This window comes from Lagenorhynchus albirostris, chromosome 5 (assembly GCF_949774975.1).
Source record: "Lagenorhynchus albirostris chromosome 5, mLagAlb1.1, whole genome shotgun sequence".
Taxonomy (NCBI): domain Eukaryota; kingdom Metazoa; phylum Chordata; class Mammalia; order Artiodactyla; family Delphinidae; genus Lagenorhynchus; species Lagenorhynchus albirostris.
The window spans coordinates 61663072-61688092 of NC_083099.1; the positions used below are offsets into that span (position 1 = coordinate 61663072).

General features: G+C 40.8%; 1 protein-coding gene across 2 annotated transcripts in view; it reads right to left on the reverse strand.

Annotated features, from left to right (window-relative positions):
- The window catches only part of DCUN1D1 (defective in cullin neddylation 1 domain containing 1), a 30939-nt gene extending 25144 nt beyond the window's left edge, over positions 1 to 5795 (reverse strand). Inside the window, exon 1 of one of the 2 annotated variants that reach the window (XM_060150082.1) lies at positions 5590 to 5795. In XM_060150082.1, the coding sequence (XP_060006065.1) occupies positions 5590 to 5592 (3 nt within the window). In that variant the 5' untranslated portion in view covers positions 5593 to 5795. Of the gene's footprint in view, positions 1 to 5343; positions 5449 to 5589 lie in introns of those variants that run through there. The other variant, XM_060150084.1, reaches the window with a different exon arrangement.
- Between the last annotated feature and the right edge of the window lie 19226 nt (positions 5796 to 25021).

The window sequence follows — 25021 nt, forward strand, 5'->3', positions numbered from 1 at the left end:
AGTTTAGAACAGTTACTCATGGTAGGCCTGTGGGTCTTATCATTCATCCCTACACTTCCTGCGCTTTGAATGACAGTTACAATGAACTCTTCTTTGAGAGGAGCTGCATTACTTCTAAGTCAAAAGTGGAATAATATACTATACTGTGTAATCGTTGTACCCAATTATGTTTTATATTGATATAATGGCAATTCACCTGAAAAAATATTTCAGAAGTATATCTGTAAGATTCAAACTGGTTTTGTACGCTTTTAAATAATTTTCCTCAAAGTTTTTAAAAAAATATTCCATTAATGAAAATTTAAAGGATTTTCTCCTCCCCATCCTCAGAATTATTTTTCAAAAGATGACTACCACTGTAAATGGAATAAATGTTTTGATTCTGGTTTATAGAAGACTGTTTTGACTATTAAAAAGTTATTTTTGCTAATTCCTGATTATGTTTGATAATGGGATAGAAATAACCTCCTTAAAATACTTGTGTTAGCCATCGTCTTTCAACTGATTCTCCCAAACTTATTGCTTGAACATTTAACAAGTAGTCAAGGTAGCTAATTTAAATTTGCTCCTCCTCTCCATAAACATCTTTTGTAAAGAAATCTTGAATTAACTAAAAGATTACTGAGGTGAAAACAAAACAACAACAAAAAAGAATTAAATGAGATTTTTAAAGTTCCACAGTTAAAGAACTTACAATAATGACTAGCATTCTACAGTCACGGATATTGTTTCATAAAGAGAATAAATGATCCTCAAAAAATGAAATTTCCTAATTCTAAGATTTGGTATCTACTCAAGCCCTAAATCTAGAAATAGTAAAATCCTATGTATAATAAGTGCTTTAAATGTTTACTGAAACAAAAATATCCTAATATAACAAAGGAATGGGCCACGTACTTCAACTTAATCTCTGTTGCTGAACACTATTCAGTGTTGAGGGATTCGAAAGTATAATGCAATAGAATTCTTCAGCAAAGAACTGTTGAAAAGTAAATCTCTCTTAAAATTTTACAATGCAAATAAGCAGTTTAATCACTCTAAATGATTAGGTACTAATCATATAAAATGGATTCAACAAAGTGATGAAAGACATTTCAGTGGCATTTTCCCCTTCTGCTTTTGCTTTTTCTTAGGTGGGGGGTATACACCTAAAGTGACTAGGTAAACTAGATAGTCAGCAGGTTATTCAAGAGCTTGTTTGTGTCCACAAAGCAACTGAATCCTATTTGGAACTATCTCTCTTCATCAAATGTCATGGCTAATACTATCACAACTTGAACAACAACACACTCAAATTTAAAAGGGGGCTTTCTCACAGATTTTCATTATGCTTGACCCAACCTACAAAGCCAAAATCAAAAGAGCCACTTGACTCACATGAGCTCAGCTCTTTTAAAACTTAAAAAACAAAACAAAAAAACCACAAGTTAATTTTACTTTCAACTTTTTTTTTTTACCATATGTACCAAAAAAGTTCTAATTTTTCAATTAAATGTTTACATCAGATCATCTGATTTGATATGGAAACAACTAGGTCACTATTCAATATAAGGAAGAAACCAGAGTGAAACCAATCAAAAATTCCACACCTATACGGAAGGGGTGCTTGCTGGGTTTTAAAAAAAAAAAAAAAAAGAAGAGGAGTAAATAAACTGTGGAATCAGAGACCAGGCTGCTAATCCCTGCCCTGTCATATACTAGCTCTTTACCTTGGCCATCTCTTCAGAAACACTAAACCTCCTTTTTCAGGTATGTTAAAAGAAGGTAGCAATACCTATCTCACAAACAGGGGTGGAGATAAAATAAGAGTTGTGAATTGCCTGACTAGCAGACGTTATGTTCTCAGTAAAGATTAAGGTACTGCTTCCTTTCCAAAGGCCCAGTTTTCTGCATACGGTCATTAAACATGCAAACTACAAGAACATACTCAAAAGCAATCTACAACAGAGATTGTGTTGTGTTGTTTTTATTAACCAGCATGGCTAGGTAAACTTGATGTTCAACTAGTTTTTATTGAATATTGGACAGTCATCTTAATCAGAATTCAAAACTCTGCACACAGAAACTGCATAAGTTGTCTTTAAAAACTGCTTTGAAGATAATTATGTATACTATAATTTTAATAGGACACTATGAGAGAGTAGAAACAAGGTCTATCATACTACTCAGAATCCTTCACTGGCTTCCCATTTCTCTTGGAGTAAAAAAACACAATATCCTTACAATAGCCACCCATGCCCATCTCCACTGCTTACCACTCAGACTTCATCTGCTCCAACGCCCAACATGCCCCCCTCCCCCCACCACGTTACCCCAGCCACACTGGACTCAGTGCTCCTCAAACTCTCTCTGACCACATCTGTGCATGGCTTACTCCTTCATCTCCTAGTCAGCTCAAAACCCACTTCATCAGTGGTGCAAACACCATTTTGCAACCCCAAATCCACTGTGCCCCAACACTCCCAATTCTCCTCCCTGACACTGCTTTTTCCCATAGCCCTTAACACCTTCTAACATAGTAAGGAAGAAAAATATATGCTATGTTTATTATTTGTCTCTCCCTACTAAAATGTAACCCTCACCAGGGCAGGGATTTTTATTTTTTCAGTGGGGATATATAGATATATATATATATATATATATATATATATATATATATACATACACACACACACACACACACATATATATGTATTTATTTATATAAAAATACATGTGTGTATGTATATCTATATCCTCAGTGCCTAGAACAGTGCCTGGCACATGGTAGGCATTTAAGAAATAATTATTAAAATTAATTAAGGCCCTCCCTTAATTTACTTATGTAAATGCAAAACAATGTGAAAAGAGTTCTACAGAGACAACCTTCAACAGGCCTACATTAATCTGGACTTACAAACTCTGATATTTGTTGAAAATATAATCTTAAATTTCAAAGTCCATACATTTTTTTTAAAAAACATTAAAAACACAGTAAATTAACACCATTAATTTGAATTTTGTTATTTAACATTTTCATTAATAACACTTGGGTTTCCCTCTGTTTAAATGAGTAAATTAATTTCAAATCCAATTTTCAACCATTTCTTTAGATTTCATGTGAGTTAAAAGATTACATGTACCACAAATACTGGGGGAAATAGTAAAACCAGGAAAAGTTAGTTTCAGTTCTGCAACTAACAATTTTGCAAACTTGAACCTCAAAACCTCCTTGATCTTCAATTTCTTCTTCTGTAAAAGGGAAGAGGAGTAAATCAGATGATCTCTGAAGCCATTTCAGGTCTAAAAATTCTATGATGCTGTGAGTCTATAAAAATCTAGTAGGTTACACAGTCTACAAACTTCTCACACATCTAAGAAAAATAATTAAAATCAAAATTTTTAGCTGAATGTAACTTTGGAAATCATCAAATCCTGTCCTCTTACAAATAAGAAAACAAGCCAAAAATCAAACACTTTTTAAAAAGATTTTCAGGGGTAACAGAATATTGTCTAGTTTTGGAGTTATTTTTGGTCTTTCTACGTGGGTGTCAGGTAGGTTAAATGAACAATTTTTTTTTCTTACACATGTTCAGATATCCTGTCATTTAAATTTGCCCCAGAATTGACAATATAACATGTGCTCTAGAAATGGGCTGCATTACACACACTGAAAAACATTAGCCCCAAAATTGTATCAAGAAATAATTATAAGTAAAATAAATTTACAATGAAAAACTTAACTAGAAAATTCTTATGGTCTAACTTCTATTAGGGTCCATGATAATTTAGTTTCCAAACTAACAAGAGCATACCAAGACAATTCTAGTGACATGATCTGAGTTCAGCCACAAAAAGTGTTTTTAATTAGTGATATCTTGTCTTTAGTAGTGTAATTAAATAGTTATGGCTAAGTTCCAAAACTAGCTAATTTAATAGTAGTAAAAGGATAGAAGCTTACAAGCTCCAATACAAGCTGAACTCTCATATGAACCACATGACTCCTGAATTCGTAACAAGTAACGAGCATTATCAACACTTTGGATTCCAGAGGATGATGCTGATTGGAGACTATTATGAGCGGAACACATTTCAATGCTCTCACAGAGTGTTTACCAGGGAATTACATTTCATTACTTCAAGCATACTCTTACAAGCCAAGAGTCTGGAAACTTCAGGAGTAATGTCTATGACCGTCAAAATGCTTAAGAAATTGGAAACTGTTTAGCCGCCCTGGTGGATCTTTAAACACTGTAACGTCAATCTAAACAATCACCCGTACTTTATGGCAAAGTTTTCTTACAAATACAAATGGTAAACTTTCATGGAACTTACCACAGAACCTAAGTTCTTGAGTATATGGCAAACTAAACCACATATCCATACGCGCGACACCAGAATTCTGCCAAGTTGGAGGCTGAGACTAGGTAAGTGTCATTCAGCAGAAATAAGACCAGCTAAAAACAAGACACCGGGGCATTCCCTTAACAGACACACACATACACCCTCCTCAAAGAGGCCTTTATGCTCCCCATGAGCAAAAAGAGAAGAACATCATTTTTACTGTCTATTCATACAGTAACCTGCATGGAATTCAACTCATGCTCAGATTATAATACTAAACATAGCTTCTGAAAAACAGAATGTCCAAGAATCAGGTACATAATTACCAAAATGTAAACAGATAACTTGAATACCACGTCTTCAAGCTTGTAAGACATTTTCCAAACAAAAAGGAAGAGGGGACTAACTTGACAAGCTGTTTTTTAAACATCACGAATGGTTTTTAACTGGCATAATAAGCAATTACTCCTCCCACCCCAAGGAAATAAAATATGTGCCCAAAAGGTAGCAAGTCTGTTTCTCCTAATTTTATGAAATGAGAACAGGTTGCACTTCCGTACTCCCCCCTCCCCCCACGTCCCCCAAGCTCAGCGGTCTCCCATGTTCTCAGTAGAGAGGTAAATATAACCTCCACCAACTGGCCAGTGAAACTCCCATTTTCCAGGACTACGGGGCGCATCGAGAGGTGATGGAGAAAGGAACAGGGCTGTTACCCCGCCCCAAGCAAAACTGCCTGGAGACTTGAGGGGTGTTGGAGCCGGAGCGGAGGAGGGAGGGGAGAGCCGGGAAAGTCTTTCCTTCTCCCCGGCGGAGCGGAGGGGGAAGCCCCGGCTCCGGGCGGGGGGAGGCTCCTCACCCGGAACCCCGGACCCCGGTCCCCGGCCAGACACAATGGAGCAGGCGTGGGGGCCGGGCAGAGACGGAGCCGTTGCCCCATCCCCTCCCCCGCCCCAACGCCTCCCCTAACCACGCCGGGCCCAGCAAGGGGCACCCGGGGCCGCTCCCCGTGCCCCAAACTACCCGGGGCTCCCGACTAGGCCCGGCTCCGCTCCGCCTCCTCGGCTCTCGCGTAGCAGCGGCGCCCGGGCGGGAAGGGGCGAAGGAGGAAGGGAGAGGCGGGGAGGAGAGCCCCGCCGGGGAGCTGGACGGAGGCCGCGGGCCGAAGCTCGGGGCGGCAGGGTCGCCGCGGGGCGGAGGACGGCCGGGGCGGGGGTGCGCGGCTGCGCCGGCCCCCAGCCGGCGGGGCGGGCGGCCGCAGTGCCTCACCATGTTGGTGTCCTCCAGGCCTCTCCCCTCCTCCTCCGGCTCCGCAGCGAATGGACGGCGGCGGCGGCGGCGGCTCCTCTCACGGGCTCGCCGGGCTCCCGCTCATGCGCAGTGCGGGGCGGCCCCAGCGCGGCCCGAAGAGGCAGCCCCGGGCCTCCGGGAGGCGGAGGGACTGGGGCGGGCGGCGGGCGCCCCGCGCGGGGCTTCCCCTGGGCGCGAGGGTCCCCCCGGGCGGGGGGCGCGGGGGGGGGTCCAGGGGGCGACGCACACGCTGCGCGCGCCGACATCCTCCCGCCGCGCCCGGCGGGTAGGGGGCCGGGCGACACCACCTCCGCTTCCTACGCGCTCCTTCCGCCGTCCGATGGCCAGGGTCGCGTCTACACTGTCTCGAGGAGGGGGAGAGCTGTGGCTGATAACTTATGCAGCTGGGGGCGACTGGAAGGGCTAGGACTGCGGCGCTAGATCCGTCCCAAACCACCCCTACCCATAAATATCCAAAAAAAAAAAAACGGAAGAAAACAGTAAAAACACCTGCACCCCCAAGTGTTTTCTTCTCCCAGTCCAGTGTCTGGACTGCGTCGGGTCCCCCACGTGAACATGCCAGAGGAGACCTTAGTCTAGCCATGTGGGAGCTGGAATGCCCTTTGGAATGGCCCAGACGCTAACCAGACCTGTGTCCACAGGAAGACTGGTGGGATGGCCCTAGGGTTCCAGGCGAGGAAGGCTGAGGATTCAGGGCCCCATTCATGCCACGCTGGTGGCAGATATCAGCGCTTACCACTTTCTCTAAATATCCACTTAGTTCAACCTTCCTAGGGTAAAGTTTTGGGAAGTAATGAACATCTTTTTTTACCGAGGGTTGATGTCAGGCTTGTCCTAATTTTGGTTCTAAGTCTGCTAAGGCTGAGGGTACCAGGATTCTCTGCTGGGGGGTCAAGTGGACAAGTATGTGCTGCAGGGAGTAGGAAAGACTCTTTGGAGTGGTCCCTGCCCTTAAGAAATCGACTATCCAATTGAAGAGATGAGACACTTTCACACACAAAGGAAGGAAATAAGAAAAACAGGTAATAAAGCAAACATCAGAAAATCACATCTAAGACTGAGCCAAAAAATCTGTGTTTCAGAACAGAACCAACCTGAGTGGAAGCGTTATCACCCTCACCTGTTATCACTGTACTCAGCAGCATCCTTTTCCCCCCAACCCTGGCATAATCTGCCAGATCAACCCTATAACTTTATGGCTTTGAAATTCTTATCAAAGCAGCAGAACTTCTTTGGCAACTCCTGGGGGCCTCCTAACACTTCCTGGAGCAGCCATGTATCAGGAGCTCTAGGGACTCTACCAAAACAGATCCTGGGCCACCACTAAGCATACATCCATTCTTCTCAACAACTTTCAGTGTATACATATTAATGTGCCAGTCTCCTTGCTAGGCTCTGGGAAAACAGCTTGGTCAGGACAGGCCAGATCTGCCTTGTGGAGCGAGCCTGAAGCTGGACCACATCCATGGATGTTCTCCAGGAATTCACCTAGCATTTGACCTGAAATATCAACTAACATCTAGGGTCTTAATGAAGAGGATTCACTGTATCTCTTTCCCCATACTGTTATACTTCACTGAGGTAATACCTCATGGGTTTTAAGCTCTTTTTCCTAATTGCCAACTCCAGCGAACAGCACTTAGTTCTCATTCTACTTGACCTATCTCCTGCATTAGAACACTTCTTCCTTAAATTCCCTCTCCATCATTTTCCATGATCCACTTTCTTCTGTGTTTCCTCCTTCCTCTGTGACCACTCTCCCTGGCTGGCTCAGCTCTCTTTGGCTCTTAAATCGTGGGCTTTCCAGAACTATCCCTGAATCTCTTCCTGTATATGAGCTGTGTCATGCTCTCACTCACATTCCCACAATGTCAACTACTACCTGTGTCTTGAGGAGTCCTAAATCTTGACTTCTAAGGTCCTGAGTGGCAGGCCTACACACTAATTTTGGTTACTCCACGGGCCTGTCAATCTTGACAAATCCAAAACCTTATCCCCAAACCTGCTCTTCCTCCTGTCTTTTTACCAGATCATCCAAGCCAGAAATCTAAGAGTCATTCACAACTCGTCCTACTTCATCCACCGTAATCTAATCGCTCACCAAACCTCACCAGTTTTACCACCTAAGTAACTTTGCATTTGCATTCTATTCTCTATCCCTCAGCCAAGCCTATATTATCTCTCTTCTCATCAACAGCCTCTTAACCAATGTTCTGGCCTCTACTCTTTCCCCACCGCTCCAGAGTTCTCTTTCTATAACACAAATCTGAATTTCATCCTTAAAACTCTCCTTGGGCTCCATAAACGTGAGCCTCTTTGGTGTGGCATACAAGGCTCTCTCCCCATAATCTGTCCACTCACCTTGCTGTTTTCCACCACCTCCCACACAAATACACCTCATATTTCAGTTTTAACAATCCAAGCCTGCCATTTCTCATTCTGCTATCCCTGGAGGACTGGCTAACACTGACTGAGGGCTTTCCATGTACCAGGCACTGTTTTAAACCCATGACACATTCTAACTCACATAATCCTCACTTCAACCTATGAACTATGACCAATGATTATGCCCATTCTACCAAGGAAGAAACTGAAGAATGGAGAGGTTAAATAACATGGCAAATGTTCCTCAGCTGATATGTAGTACAGCTGGTACTTAAACCCAGATAGTCTGGCTACAGACTCTATTCTCTTAACCACCACACTGTATTTCCTACCAAGACCTCACACTCAACTCAAAGACCATCTTCTCTGTGATTATCTGCTGACCTCATCACCTGGATTCCAGCTGGTAGGTATGTTTCTCCTTCTGTACTTCTGTGACCGCCTGTATACACTTCTATTACACTTATGACCTATGATAATTATTAGCCGTCATGACTTCCCCTGCCAGGTTGTGCACTGCTCCAGGCCAGAGACCCAGTTGCACACATCTTTGAGTTTTCAGTGTCAAAATGAGTGCCGAGGGACTTCCCTCGTGGTCCAGTGGTTAAGAATCCGCTTTCCAATGCAGGGGATGCGGGTTTGATCCCTGGTCAGGAACTAAGATCCCACATGCCGCGGGGGCAACTAAGCCCACGTGCTGCAACTACTGAGCACGAGGGCCACAACTAGAGAGCCCACGTGCCGCAACAAAGCTCCTGTGTGCCACAACTAAGACCCGATGCAGCCAAAGTAAAAAATTAAATAAATAAATATTTTAAAAAATGAGTGCCGAGCATCATATAGGATATATATATATATATATATATATATGCTACGTGGTAATACTTGGATAAATTAAAAGAAAGAAGTTATCTAATTGATGTCTTACCTGCCTTAAGACTGTGCCTATATTTTTTGTTATTGTAATGGAATGTCTTTCCTCCTTGGCAGATGTATGTTATACCATATGGTCAGATGGTAAATGTAGTAGCAACGGTACCCATTACTGCATTTCCAAGCTACAGTACTGAATGTGCAGTAGAGAATTATTACTCAATCATTATTGAGTTAGAGAAACATACTTGTTAAAATTGTCCTGATTTCTTTTTTTTTTTTTTTTTTTTGCGGTACGCGGGCCTCTCACTGTTGTGGCCTCCCCCGTTGCGGAGTACAGGCTCCGGACGCGCAGGCTCAGCGGCCATGGCTCACGGGCCCAGCCGCTCTGCGGCATGTGGGATCTTCCCGGACCGGGGCACGACCCCGCGTCCCCTGCATCGGCAGGCGGACGCTCAAACACTGCGCCACCAGGGAAACCCCCTGATTACTTTTTAAATGGAAAAATCCTGAAGATAAAGCATAAATTACAAGATTTAATTAACTAAAGAGTATTCATTAACATGTTCATATCACTTATTATGTTATGAGGTTTCAAGTATTTGTTAAGAAGCTGAGGTGTCTTTTTTTTGATTTTTTTTGCGGTACGCGGGCCTCTCACTGTTGTGGCCTCTCCCGTTGCGGAGCACAGGTTCCGGACGCGCAGGCTCAGCGGCCATAGCTCACGGGCGCAGCCGCTCCGTGGCATGTGGGATTTTCCCGGACCGGGACACGAACCCGTGTCCCCTGCATCGGCAGGCAGACTCTCAACCACTGCGCCACCAGGGAAGCCCTGAGGTTTCTTAAGTAGAGAATTTGTAAAGATTTTCTGCAGTGACAATCTCAATATAACAAGAAAAATAAGATGGAAACATCTAGCTGAAATCCACTATCATTCTCCCTTTCCCCCACAAGATAGATATCTGTATCTATATATAGATATGGAAAAAGATATTGATATATAGATACACATATGTATATATACACACACACATATGTGTGTGTGTATATATATAGAGAGAAAACGCATACACAGTCACTGTATACTTATAGATACATAGACAAATATACAGTATTTGTACATAGTATAATTTTTCTAGGTAAAACATGCAACTATTTGAAAATAATTGTTGCCTCAGATATTTAAAATTCATGTTAAAGTATATTTGCTGATAAAATTGTTACAAGTCTGTTTAAAGAAACATGTAAAACCAAGGATTCCATACTTTTAAAATCTATCTTTCAGCAAAAAGAAAGAGCATAAGTAATCTGAAAAGACAGATTGCTAACATTTCTGGTAGTTCATCTAGCTAAAATTAAGCTTGCAGGGTAACTATGTAGACATAGTTACAGTTCAAAGGCACTAGTCTGGGACACACAGCCACCACCCTCCCACACTTAACTTGGGTGGACTCAGTTTTGCCCAACATTTACATAAACGTGCTTATTGAATTCAAGCTTGCCTATTTATAAATATGTAAGAGTAAATGAGACTGACCAATGCAACCTATTTTAGTTAGAGCGAAACATGACATTTAGATTTTATCAGTCCAGAATTATAACTTTTTAAAGGTACAGCAGACAGGATTAGGCCTCAAGGACAGGGATGTCTAATGTGAGAACCATGGTCCCAAATTCACACCAAATTCACCAGAGTAGGGGAAGAGGTGGAAGGCTTTGGGCGCTCCTGTCCCTGATAAATGTTACCAGTGAAGCCAAAGAAATGACTGCCTGAGACTCTTTCCCCAACATTCGGAACCATTTGTAAAGGAATCCTTAATCAGAACAAGGGAATAAACTTCAAGGAGTGTCCCTAGGAAACTGGACACCATTGTCCTCTTCACACAAAAGAGCCAATAAAAGCAGTATTCCAGTGGGTCACCTTCTAAATAGGAAAATGGGAATATTCACCTCAAGGTACATGTGAATCTGTTGATTTTAGCTGCTCCACACTCATGGTAGAGGAACGGAATTTGCAGTAACAGCTGAGACTGGAGGGCCAGCAACGAGAAACCATCTGAGACCATCACTGATGATGTCACAATGCCCTACTGTCCCAGGAGGTCCATCTTGGACCTCCCTGCCTGGCTCAGCTTGGTCCTTCCTACATGATACTGTGGCTCAGCCCAGGTATCTGTCTAGAACAATTCTGCTCAGTTGCAAGGAGTGAATTCATTGAAATCATAATGACTGAAACAGTTCTACAGGTAGCAGGCTAGATGATCAACTAGAATCCCAGGCGTTTGTTCCTAGGTACTTTTGGTGTCCTCATCATTTTCCACTGTTGATGACACAGGAAAAGCTGGTACTGAATCAAAACCTTGCTTTTCTGTCTTTATTCAGTGGATAGCTAATAAGGCATGCAGATTTCTCTGGGACTCGGTATTCTCAAAATGAAGAGACTGGGCTGAACTGTAATAAGTTTCTATCAACCCCTAAGTTTGTTTGATTCCTTTCTGGTAGACTATTATGAGCTCTCCTCGAATATCAGGAAAGCAGAGCCTGTCTCATTTATTCACTCATTCATTCATTGTGCAGAGTATGAAGCACCTAAGCTAGCACCGCACGGACAAATACGATGCAAGCCACAAACGTGAGGCACATATGACATTTAAGTTTTTCTAGTATTGAAATTTTTTAAAAATAAAAAGAAACAGGCTTCACCTGTTTTTAGTATTTTATTTAATCCAAGATAGCCAAGATATCAGCATTTCAACATGTACTCAATATAAAATATTATTGAGATATTTTACTTTTTTTTTCATAGGTAAGTCATTGAAATCTGATGTGTATGTTACACTTAAAGCCATCTTAATTTGGACTAGTTACATTTCAAGTGCTCAGTTGCACATATGGTGAACGGCTACTATATTGGTCAGCACTGGCTTAGGCAGTGGCTGGCCTGCAGTGGATGCCCAACAAATGGGGGTAATAGGTACTCTTACTTCTGGGAAATAGATGAAAACCAAAGTAAACCTGGAATATCAATATATAACCAATAGTAGCACTAAAATATTTAGCATTTGGGAAGCTAACACAGTTCAATTGGAGGAAAACAATTAGCAGGAAGGCAATAAGAATTATTATTATTATTTTTTGGCTATGCCACGCGGCATGCAGGATCTTAGTTCCCGGACAAGAGATCAAACCCACACCCCCTGCGTTGGAAGCACAGAGTCTTAACCACTGGACCGCCAGGGAAGTCCCAAGAATTATTCTTTAAATATGCATCTATATCTGGGATAAATGTTTTCAGTGTGTATAGCAAACGAGGAAAATCACCTATACGCATTAATAAATGTCTACCAAGCACCAATAATCTGCCTGACCCTGAACATGTCATCCTATTAAATGTAATTTCTACATTTTTCAATCAAAAGTAGACATTAAACACTGAAATGCACTTCACAAGCACTTTAGAGTTCTGAGGTGTTTTCCTCAGGGCTACACACTAAGTAAATGCCATTTTTTTTCTATTTCTTTCAAGATATGTCACTCTTTTCAAAGAAATTATTTGGGATTGGAGACAAGAGAAGGGTTTGGTGAAAGAGAGAGTTTCTGTGCAAATATTGTAAAACTAAAAAAGTTAATATTAAGGTCAGTTTAGCCCTACAGCACTGTGAAAGAGAAAAAACAATTAAAAAATGTTAATGTGAGATTATCATTTTGAAAATAAATATACAGAAAGAGGAAGTCAATGAAGGAATCTAAAGACGAAACCCAAATGGGTTAATCTGTTGTGGGAGACCTGGAAACACCCTTCAGGACATTTGGGAAAGGAGATGACAGGGCAAAGTTCTTTTAGATGAAATGTGACCTGGCCACCCTTAATTGACCGCAAGTGAAAGAAAGGAAAATGTGGCTACAGATCACCACTTTGAAACAAAATAATGAATTTTAGGGAACTTGAAGAGGTCCCTTGATTTTGTTGGTAGTCTGACCTGGAAGAAGGGTGCGGGGGTTAACGGTTGAGTGGAGGGGAGGCAAGCATGAAGGTCTAGGGTCAGGCCTGACGGGTGAGCTCTAGGGAGGTGTTGGTGACAGCATAATTTGCAGATCAGGTCTGGCTGGAAAGAACAGCCGGAGGGAGGGTTAGGAGAGAGGAAGGGATTATTTTCATTCCTGATCGATAGGATACAGTGCTACAGAGTAACAACATAGCTGTGAGATGTGTAAGAGAACACCTGGCTCAGGCTGGGCGGATGTGACAGGGCCACATACCTTGGGTGAAGTGTATGGCTCAGCGCCCAGGCTCTTTAGTCCACTTCCCCCAGAGCCAGATGTTTCATGTGTTTGGTTGATCTTGTGGCTGAGAAGTGCCTAAGATTTGATTCCAGTCTTTCAGATGGATGGTTTCTCAAAAGAAATAATGAATAATATTGTCAGATATGAAGGTACTGCAGTTGGAATATTTTCTTTACATTATATGAAGTTCAGATCCCTTTTTCTTTTTACATTTGTATTTCTCTTATTTAACTTACAAACTGAGGAGTTGCATCAACTTTAAACATTTGAAATAGGCCTGTTTCATGAAAATTTCAAGGGGTTACATGAAAAAGTCACAGACTAAGACAACGGTGTTCTAGTCTATCTCCATATGACTGGGCAAATTATACCTGTCTCCTCGGAGCCACAATTCCTCAGAATGGCAAATTTGGATTAGATAAATTATTGGTTCCCTTCCAACTTCAAATCTGAGCTTTGCTCAAAATTCTAGGAAGTATAATTGTTCCCATTCAGTCATTTATTTCAACATTCACTGAACACCTACGTGTCAGCCACGGTGTGAAATACTAGGAATATAAAGAAAGAACCAAACAGTCCCGGCATCACTGCCCACCCACCCCAGGAACTTAGGATCAGGCAATGTGGAAGCTATGAGAGTTGAAGAAAGGGTCTTTGGGAAGGTTCTACAAGTCCTGCATCTAGGAAACCCAACAGGACTATGGGCACAAGGCTGTGTGTAGCAGGAGAGCGTGGGCTTCGAGTTACTTGGATCTTCGCTTGAACAAGAGTCTACTGCTTATTTTGGTGGTGATGTTGGCATATATCTTAATATGATCCCCAGTTCCTTTATCTCCAAAATACCTACCTCAGAGTATTGTGTGAAAAGTCAATTAGACAAGAAAAGACCACAAATAAATGTTGGTGAGGATGTGGAAAAAAGGGAACACTTCTACACTGTTGATGGGACTATAAATTGGTACAGCCATGGTAGAAAACAGTATGGAGATTCCTCAAAAAACTAAACATAAAACTACCACATGATACAGCAATTCCACTCCTGGGTATATAGCGAAAGAAAAAAAGCACATTAATTCCAAAAGATACATGCACCCCAATGTTCACAGCAGTGTTATTTACAATAGCCAAGATATGGAAGCAACCTAAGTGTCCATCAGCAGATGAATGGATAAAGAAGATGCAAGAGTCTGTATATACACACACACGCACACGCACACGATGGAATACTACTCAGCCATAACAAAGAATGAAATTTTGCATTTGCAACGACATGGGTAGACCTGGAGGGTGTTATGCTTAGTGAAATAAGTCAGACAGAGAAAGACAAATACTGTATGTTATCACTTATATGTGGAATCTAAAAAATAAAACAAATGGGGCTTCCCTGGTGGCGCAGTGGTTGGGAGTCTGCCTGCCGATGCAGGGGACACGGGTTCGTGCCCCGGTCCGGGAAGATCCCACATGCTGCAGAGCGGCTGGGCGCGTGAGCCATGGCCGCTGGGCCTGCGCGTCCGGAGTCTGTGCTCCACGGCGGGAGAGGCCGCAGCAGTGAGAGGCCTGCATACCGCACAAAAAACCAAAAACAAAAACAAACAAAAAATATAAAACAAATGAATGAATATAACAAAATAGAAACAGACTCACAGATACAGAAAACAAACTAGTGGTTACCAGTGGGGAGAGGGAAGAGGGGGAGGGGCAATATAGGGGCAGGGGATTAAGAGGTACAAACTACTATGTATAAAATAAATAAGCTACAAGGATATAGCACAGGGAATATAGCCAATATAGCCAATATTTTATAATAATTTAAATGGAGTATAATCTATAAAAAACTTTGAATCACTATGTTGTACACCTGAGACTAATATAATATTATAAATCAACTATACCTCAACTATGGCAAGAACATGAAGGGCTTCAATATAAACCACTTGTTTCACCACTTGCCTGCCTGGCGGGCACATGTCCACTTGTAAGCTTTGGGATGCCTCTTCTCTCTGGCAACAGCCAGGGACATTGGTCTTATAGCAAGAGAACACAGAAAAGAAAGAATGGCAGAAAGGATACTAGTAAAAAATTATTTACTAGCTCATGCAATTTTATGTGTAATAATGCTTATCAATGAGAAGGAGAAAAATCATCTGCAAGAATATACATTATTTTTTTGCTACCAAGTTTCTTTTATAGGAGTCTTGAATGATATAATTTTATTAATTAGAGCTATTACCCCAACTACTGTTTGGAAAGGTAGCAATGAGGATCACAGACCATTTTCAATATGTAAAGAAGTCTAACAGAAATGGTTTAGCTAAAGAAAAGCTTTCTACTGCTAAAAAGATTGAAATTCTTTCCTTTCAGCTGGGACTGTTTTAGTTCGGGGTAGTAATACATGTTACTCCAAGCTCATTATGAACTGCATGTGTTCTTTCATTACTTAAAAAAAAGTGGAGGGACTTCCCTGGAGGCCCAGTGGTTAAGACTCTGTGCTCCCAATGCTGGGGGCCCGGGTTCGATCCCTGGTCCGGGAACTTGATCCCATATGCATGCTGCAACTAAGAGTTTGCATGCCACGACTAAGGAGCTGGCAAGCTACAATTAAGGAGCCGGTGAGCTGCAACTAAGGAGTCAGCGAGCCTCAACTAAGGAGACCACCTGCTGCAACTAAGGAGCCCATGAGCTGCAACTAAGGAACCAGCGAGCCACAGCTAAGGAGCCCACATGCCGCAACTAAGGAGCCCACCTGCTGCAACTAAGACCCGACGCAACCAAATAATAAATAAATAGATAATTTTTTTTTAAGTGGAGAAATTACTTGATAACTTCTTAACAAATACATGTGGTTATTTGTTTAGGAGAAAATTGTTTTAGTACCAAAAGTCCTTGTTGATAGAAATAATTAAGGAGAATCTAAAAGGGTAAAGAGCTTGGGAACCACTAAACTAGATAGTAATCGATATTAGAATAGATATTGTAAACTGACCTTTCAAAATATTAAAAATTTACTCTCTTCTCATTGATGGGATCATTGTGTGTAGTATGAATCTAAAATCAAATAATAGTGGCATCAGATTTTCTATTTAGTAACAGTGACTTGAATGATTACAGTGATGTAATTCAATGAATTAAGGGGAACAATGTCAACAAAGAGGGAATACAAGAAAAGGAATGTCAGTAGTTTCTGAGGGTGTACGAGGTTTATACTACCAATTTCAATTTTAATTCAAAACAATTCAAATCAAAAGAAAAATGAATCATTTTCTCCTTACTTGAAAAACTGCAGAAAATTAAGATTTTATTTTGAAATTTTACATTTGTTTTGCTGGAAGATTTTTGATTTGGACTTTTTGTGTGTGTTAGTTATATACTCTATTGATTAATTCAACCCAATGCCAAGGAAGGCAGGAATTGAAGTGCTGGCAGATGTTACTGCTTCTAATAGACATAGTATATAAGAGAAGAGCCAACCAGTTTCCATGTTGTGGTTTCAATTAGAGCTCAGAATGAATAAACTCACCCGAGAGAATTCAGGATTTCACTGGCCCTGAGGAAACTCATAAGATGAATCATTTCTGTTTTATTCCCAAATAAACATAGATTTTAAAGTTCAGGCAGGAGTCAAGTTTCTCACTAATCAAGCTGCTTTGTCAACATCTCCCTTCCAGGTAGATGCCTCTACTGAGACCCAACCATAGGGGTCTGGTAGAGGTCCAGGAGGAAAGTGCAAGCAGGCTGTCCAGGGGTAAAGGTGGAGAGGGTTCCAAATGGTGTGATGGACCATTGAGGCTCCAGTCATATTTAGTGTTTTGATATCACAATAGAAGGAAGACTAAATAAGGTGTAATAATTTTTCACTCTAAATGTTCTCAAGTATATACAAAGTACACCAAATGGTATAATTAACTCCCGTATCCCCATCACCCAACTTCTACAATTTCATCTCAAGCGCAGCCTTCTCTCATCCATACCCAACTCATTCCCATGGCCTGCATCATTTTGATGCAAATCTCAGATGTTATTAAAACATTTCATTCGTATTTCAGTATCTCTTCTTTAGGGGAAAAAAAAAACCCACAATACCAGTAACTCATCTAAAAAATTAACAATAATTCCTTAATATCTTCAAGTATCCGTTTTGTGTCTACATTTCCCTGGAGTATCTACACATTTCTTAAGAGCATAAACTTTACTTAGAAAGTTAATTAACTCAGGTTTATGTTCTTGATTTCCTAGTAAATTATAAACTCCTTGAGCAGAGGGCCTGTGTTTTGTTTATGCCTGCTTCTGAGCGCTTTGCTGATACTTATGCCCAGATTTCAAAGTAAAGGTAATTAATTAAATGCATAATAAAAGAGCTTTTTATGACTTTCCATGTAACTACATTCACAAATCAGAAAAAAATCCTCACAGTACCTGTTCGGATTTTTGGTACAGGAAGTAGGGACAATATAGATCCTCAATTTCTTGAATTAAATTGAAATGAAAATGTCATATATAACATGGGCAGTCGCAAACCTGAAACATCTGGCTACTAAAAATCTCTTGATAGCTATCACAATATCTGACAACCTGAGAAACTGAGTCTCTAGAGAGAATCTGTCAGTTTTTGCATACTGTCCACGGTCACCAAATAAAAGTAAGAGAATATCCCTGATAGGAGAAAGATGCATTCTATGAATTTTAATACAAAAATGGAAGGTTTGTCTTGGATTAAATCAAGGTAAATAGTTTTGAATATCTATGCATGAGGGATTTTCCTTTTTGTATCATCTCCCCACCTGTTTCCCTCTCTCACTTCCACCCCAATACTAGTTCTTTTTTAGAGTGGACAAATAAAATATATGGGTTTATAGGAAAAAGAAAAATGAGGGATGTATATCCTTAAGCATATGATCCTAATAGGAAAAAAGAAAGCTTTGTAAATCAAAGTAAGTGCTGCTTCATTTTATAATAGCAAAAACTTAAAATAATCTGAATGTCTAAGATTAGGAAAATGGATATATAAATTATATTCTGTTCAATTACCAGGAATAACTAAGAAATAATTATGATGTTTTTAAAATTAGGATTATAGGGCTTCCTGGTGGCGCAGTGGTTGAGAGTCCGCCTGCCGATGCAGGGGACACGGGTTTGTGCCCCGGTCCGGGAAGATCCCACATGCCGCAGAGCGGCTGGGCCCGTGAGCCATGGCTGCTGAGCCTGCGCGTCTGGAGCCTGTGCTCCGCAACAGGAGAGGCCACAGCAGTGAGAGACCTGCGTACCGCAAAAATAATAATAATAATAAAATAAAATAAAATTAGGATTATGAAGACCATGTAGCAACATGGAAAATGCTTATGATGTGTTAGGTAAAAACAATCAGGATTGAAATTTTATGAACATTATGATTTTAACTATGTAAAAAGTGTACCTGTAACTAGAAGACTGAAAGGAAATACAATAAAGTAATAATAGTGGTTATGTAAGTGTGGTGGAATTATGCATGATTTAAAAAATATTATATGTCTGGCCTTTAGAATATGCTAAATAAATAACAATTTCTTTTGTTTTTCTGTTCCCTCTACCTAACGTTTTTAAAAATTGTATGATTGTAAATTAAAAAATTGTAAAGCTAAAAATGGTATTAAATTTAAATATATTTTCTTTGTTTTAAAGTGTGTATCCAGCTTAGGGACTTCCCTGGTAGTTCAGTGGGTAAGACTTCGCACTCCCAATGCAGGGGGCCTGGGTTCAATCCCTGGTTGGGGAACTAGATCTCGCATGTGGGCCGCGACTAAAGAGTTCACATGCTACCACTAAGAGTCCACATGTCACAGCTAAGAAGCCCGTATGCCGCAACTAAAGATCCCACATGCTGCAGCAAAGATCCCGGGTGCTGCAACTAAGACCTGGTGCAGCCAAAATAAATAAATAAATAGATAAGTAAATAAATATTAAAAAATTAAAAAAGTGTGTATCCAGCTTATATATATATATATAATATTTATATTTTATATTTTTAGTTATTTATATATAAAACAATAGTGAAAGAATCAGATTAACTTTTTAAAAATGGTGAAATAAAACATAATTATTTTATTTCTTTTATTAAATTTTACTTTTTACTTAAATATTAAATACTATAAAGTATTTAATAACACAATACCTAGCAGGGATCCTTACACATTTAGGCCCTTGACATATATTGGCTGAACAGATTTGAAAACACTCATTCATTGTTCATTCATTCAACAAATATTTGTTGATGATCTACTTCCCAATGAAATGAGGTTTTTTGTTTTTGTTTTTGTTTTTTGGCCAATGCGGGATCTTAGTTCCTGACCAGGGATAGAACCCATGTCCCTTGCAGTGGAAGCTAGGAGTCCTAACCACTGGACCGCCAGGGAAGTCCCTGAAATTAGTATTTTTGCTGACTTAGAAAAGGGTCAAATTATTTTTTAAATTATGAAATATGCATGAGTGCAAAAAACATAAGTGCACAGCTTAATAAATTATTGTAAAATGAATCCCCACCAAGGTTAAGAAACAGAACATCAGCAGAACACCTGCAGACCTGATCCCAACCCCTACCTGCACACCAGTGGTCACCAGGGCAGAGGGGGATGTGCCAGGACACTTGGGAAGCTCCAAGGCCTGGACATTTGCTTTCTGTAAAATTTGCAAAAGTAAACATTTTCCCACTTTTGGTTAAGACCTCTGTGTACTTTCATAGCTAATTTTGTATTCATAATTTCACATTTTTTTTCTTAGAGTCGCCCCAAATGGTATAATCTTCAGGACCCACAAAATCTGAATCTGCCCCTAGAACCACTATCCTGACTATTAGGTATTGTTTGCTTCCAGATGGATTACACAATGTAAAACTGTCCGCTTCCCAATTTAGAATGTTCCAAATAGTTCCATGAGCACTAGCCCTTGGCTGCTCAGAGCTACTTAAAGGGAAGAATTGACTGGCCTTGCACAGGATAATGGTACGTGGTTTCAGCTGGGGTTTCACAGCTGTGGACCCCCAGAGCTGGGGATAGACCTCGGCTTGGCTCTCTCTTCTTTCTGAGACAGACATAAGTCTCAGTGATGCACAGAGAGGGAGAAGGCCAGCCTATCACCTCCCGGACTAGGACTAGTTTCTCCAAGGTAAAGTTACTAACAGAAGCCTAGCTTGTTAGGCACACAGAATATTTACAAACCTGAATAGTTTGCCACCATTTAAAAATCAAGAGATTTCACGTGAAAAGTTGGCTTTCTGACTTCTTTTAAGCGGCTGGAAGATGTACCCACTCTGGACGCACATTCCCGCACAGCCTGGCTCTGACTGGGTGGAGCTGAGAAGCAGCTGTTTTCTGAGGCCAAAGCTCCTCCCTGAACCCATCACTTCACTTACAGGTGTCATCTGGCTATTTGGTCCCTTTGGGCATTTGTATTGGCATCTTAACCATTACCTTGTATTAATACAAAATGCTTTCTTCAGTGATCTTTAAAAATTAAATGTAAAGATAACAAGGAACAGGGACTTCCCTGGCAGTCCGGTGATTAAGACTGTCCACACTTCCAATGCAGGGGGCGCGGATTCGATCCCTGGTCGGGGAACTAAGATCCCACATGATGCACGGTGCAGACAAAAAAAAAAAAAAAAAGATAAAAAGGAACAAATTCCCCCAAAATACTCCATGATGACTTTCTTGCTAATGTTTCCTGAACCCTTTACAATGGTGCTAGCAAGATACCACCCCAAATGGAGTTAAACTGTCTAAATGTACACAAGACGAATAAAATTAGAAACATGGAAAGGTTCATCTCAAATGAAATAATTTCCTCATCAGAAACAGTTAAGAAGCAGCTAAGCATAGCTTTAGATCTGTAGTTGTTGAATTCTAGGATGTATCGAAATCTTCCCTGGAGACCTTGTTAAAACAGATTGCTGGGTTGCATCCCCAGAGTTTCTGATTCAGTAGGTGTAGGGTGGGGCTGAGACTGCATTTCTAAGAGGTTCTCAGCTATTGCTCATCCTGCTAGCCCTGGAGCACTTTCTGAGAGCCACAGAGGCATGCTACTCAGTGTGGTCCCCAGCCTAGACGCCTGGGAGCTTGTTAGGAAGGAGAATCTCGGGCCCTCTCTTGACCAATGGAATCAGGATATGCAGGTGGCTTGTAGGAACTTTACATTTTGAGTTGCAGTGAACTAACTTGTCATTTCCAAACCTTCCTGGGGCCTTTGTTAACTATGCAGAATGCCAGGCCTTTCCCTTAGAAATTTATTTAGAAATCTTTTTTCTTTTTTTTTTTTTTTTTGGCTTCACAGCAGCATGTGGGAACATAGTTCCCTGACCAGGGGTCAAAACTATGCCCCCTGCATTGGAAGCGCAGAGACTTAACTGTTGGACCTCCAGGGAAGTCCCTCAGAAACCTATTTTTGTCAAGCGCTCCAAGTGATTCTTATTATCAGGAAGGCTTAGGGAGAATAGGCTAATGGTGGTATTAATAAAACTAAAGAAAGAATATATTTTTAAAAACAAGGATCAGCAAATGAAAATTTTAAAAATAGAAATTCCAGGGGAGAAAATTGGTAGCTTGTCTTCAACCATTTGGGGCTCTGTAGCCCCAAACGGTATGCGTTCTTTTTGTGGAGAGAGATGAATCAAATTGTCAGATCTTTTACCACACACCAAACTGCTTTTATCTGGGTCCCTGCTCATCAAGAAGTCTCATTATTATAAAGTTGGCTTCCAAGTTTTTTTGTTTTTTTTTTTTAAATCACAAGGGACAGAAGTTGTTGTGACTCACATGGTCCATATGAGTGTCGCCCAACAGAACTTTCCATTACTGTGGAAATGCTCTATTTCCTTTTTCCTAAAATTAATTAACTAATTAATTAATTTTTGACTGCATTGGGTCTTCGTTGCTGTGTGTGGGCGTTCTCTAGTTGCAGCGAGTGGAGGCTACTCTTCGTTGCGGTGCGCGGGCTTCTCATTGCTGGCTTCTCTTGTTGGGAAGCATGGGCTCTAGGCATGTGGGCTTCAGTAGTTGTGACATATGGGTTCAGTAGTTGTGGCTCACGGGCGTAGTTGCTCCGCAGCATGTGGGATCTTCTTGGATCAGGGCTCAAACCCATGTCCCCTGCATTGGCAGACAGATTCTTAACCACTGCACCACCAGGGAAGTCCCCCAAGTGTTTTTCACACCAGGAGAAACACGCCAGTCAAATCAATATAAGTATTCTGATTTGTGACCGGTACATTTCTCACTGTGAATGAAGAAATCATCATTAAGGCATTGATATATTTTTCTGTGGGTTCTATTAGTGTCTTTAAGAGATCAAACCACTTTTGTTTTAATAACAAAATCAAATTTCTGTGCACATGTATATGATGTTCTGTTGGAGGAAGGAGCAAATACTTTTGCCCATAAAATTTTCTTACATGTGGATCCCACTGTGTAGTTTTAATGTTTTTCATACATCTCTTTAAGCAGGTCAGATTTTTTTTTGAAAGGAGAATTACATTAGCAAATAATAAAAGTATACAAAATATACAAGAATAAACATCTAAAAAAGCAAAGAGTTGATAAGGAAATTGTCTTTTTAATTCTTTCAGTGTTTATAAATGAAATACTGGCCTTGGTGAGTCCTATCTTTTCCCTTAATCTGTCTTCACAATTCTCCAGGAGGAGGGTAAAATTTTACACTTCTGCTTAGAAGAACTAAACTGTCACTGAATCTACCTACGAAGTACATTTTCCCAAATATCAGATGTTTCCAAAGTCCTTTCAAGGAATATAAATCTCTGAGAATTGTGGACCTCATCACCTCCATCTATCATCCAATTTCTGGGAAGTTAACACATTCCCAGGGATTTTCATCTGGGAAATCAACAAATTCCTTGTCGATGTTGAAACACGGTATTTCTATTGAGGTTTCAGTGGATAATCTTATTCTAGAAATCAGGCCATCAGAGGATCGGTTTGTTTGGAGGATAGTTTAATGTTAACCCCCATTCTGAATAGAACAGTTTTTATTTCCAAGGTTCCAGTTACACCTTAAGTTGCACTGAGTTTTTAAAGGCGACTGATCTGGCCAGTAGCATGATTGTGATCCTCTGGTCAAGCCAGTGTTGGGGCCCTGGTACCATTAAGTTCTCTGGGTGGAGATCTGAAAGAGTGAGAAGATACTCAGCCAAGGAGGGAAGGCTTTCAGAAAATGGGTAAGAGTGTAACTGAGCAGGACCCTATGGGGCCTTCCCAGGACAGACCCCTCCCCCATATTCTCTGCTTTAGCTCCTCTCTGGAGTAAGTAGATAATTGTATCTGATGCACATTTCCCGAGTTATTTTACAGATGTGAAAGTCCCCACCAAATGGAACATGTTAAGTACTTGATGATCATGAGCACATGGTCCCCAGGCCTACTGGAGCCTGAGGATTGATAATGTCAACCCCTGTGGCACCACCCTGTTGCCTCACCATCAGCCAATCAGAGAACTGTGCACGAGCTGATCACTTGCCCTGAGACACACCCCACACCCCCCTCCCCCTTTAAAAACGCTTTGCTGAAAACTTTCAGGGAGTTTGGGGCCTTAGAGCACGAGCCACCCATTCTCCTTATATTGGCAACTCTACAATAAATGCTGCGCTTTCCTTCACCACAACCTGGTATCAGTAGATTGGCTTTACTACAAATGGGCAAGCAGACCCCAGTTTGGTGCGGTAACAAGAGGAGAACATAAATTGTGGATGAATAAAATTGCCTCCTTCACACCCCCCCATCCCCCTACCCCTGCCCTGGCCTGGCTACTTCAGGAGACAGCATTATATAGTTAAAAAGCAGAGAATTTTGGAATGAAAAGTCTTGGTTTCAGTTTTGGTGCCAGTAACTATGCAAAGTATGATCGTTTTGAAGTTTCTTATAATTTCAGTTCCTTCAAATTTCTGTGAGGATAGCAGTGTTGATACCTCTCTTGGTGATAAAATGTCAGTACACCATAAAATGCTTTATAAAGGTGAGTTGTTACTGTGGGCACAGTAACAATACCTTCAAATACTGGTGGTTTTAGCTTAATTTTTTTCAGTTTTAACTTATTTTCATCACTTGTTCTTTATGATCCAGATATTTTAAAATGCAATGAAAATTAACTTTCCATGATATGTCAGGGACTGGCAGTAAAAAAATTTTCAAACTGCAAATGAGTTACACAAATGAAAATATCAAATGGAGATCCAGTTATCAAAATGAAAGCACTCAACATATTAAAATTTCACAATTATTTGTTTAGAGCACATAAAAAAGTCAGCTTGCTAACCAACGGTTGTGATTTTTAGAGAACTACTGCAGAGGTTTGAAGAAAATAGATTTATTAGTTAACTTATAAAGAGATTAAAGAGCTTGAAACAAGTATTGAAAAGAAATTTGTGGGCTTCCCTGATGGCATAGTCATTAAGAATCTGCCTACCAATGCAGGGGACACAGGCTCGAGCCCTGGTCCGGGAAGATCCCACATGCTGCAGAGCAACTAAGCCCGTGAGCCACAACTACTGAGCCTGCGCTCTGGAGCCCGCGAACCACAACTACTGAAGCCCGCATGCCTAGAGTCTGTGCTCTGCAACAAGAGAAGCCACCGCAATGAGAAGCCTGCGCACCGCAACGAAGAGTAGCCCCCACTCGCCACAACTAGAGAGAGCACGTGCACAGCAATGAAGACCCAACTCAGCCAAAAATAAATAAATTAATAAAAAAATAAATTAGAATGGTGTTAGGCTTTAAATATACCAATTTGGGTAATCAAATTATTTTTTAATAAGAAATGACACGGCAGAACTGCAATACTGGTCCAACAGTCTTGTCTTTACTGTTCCTTTAAA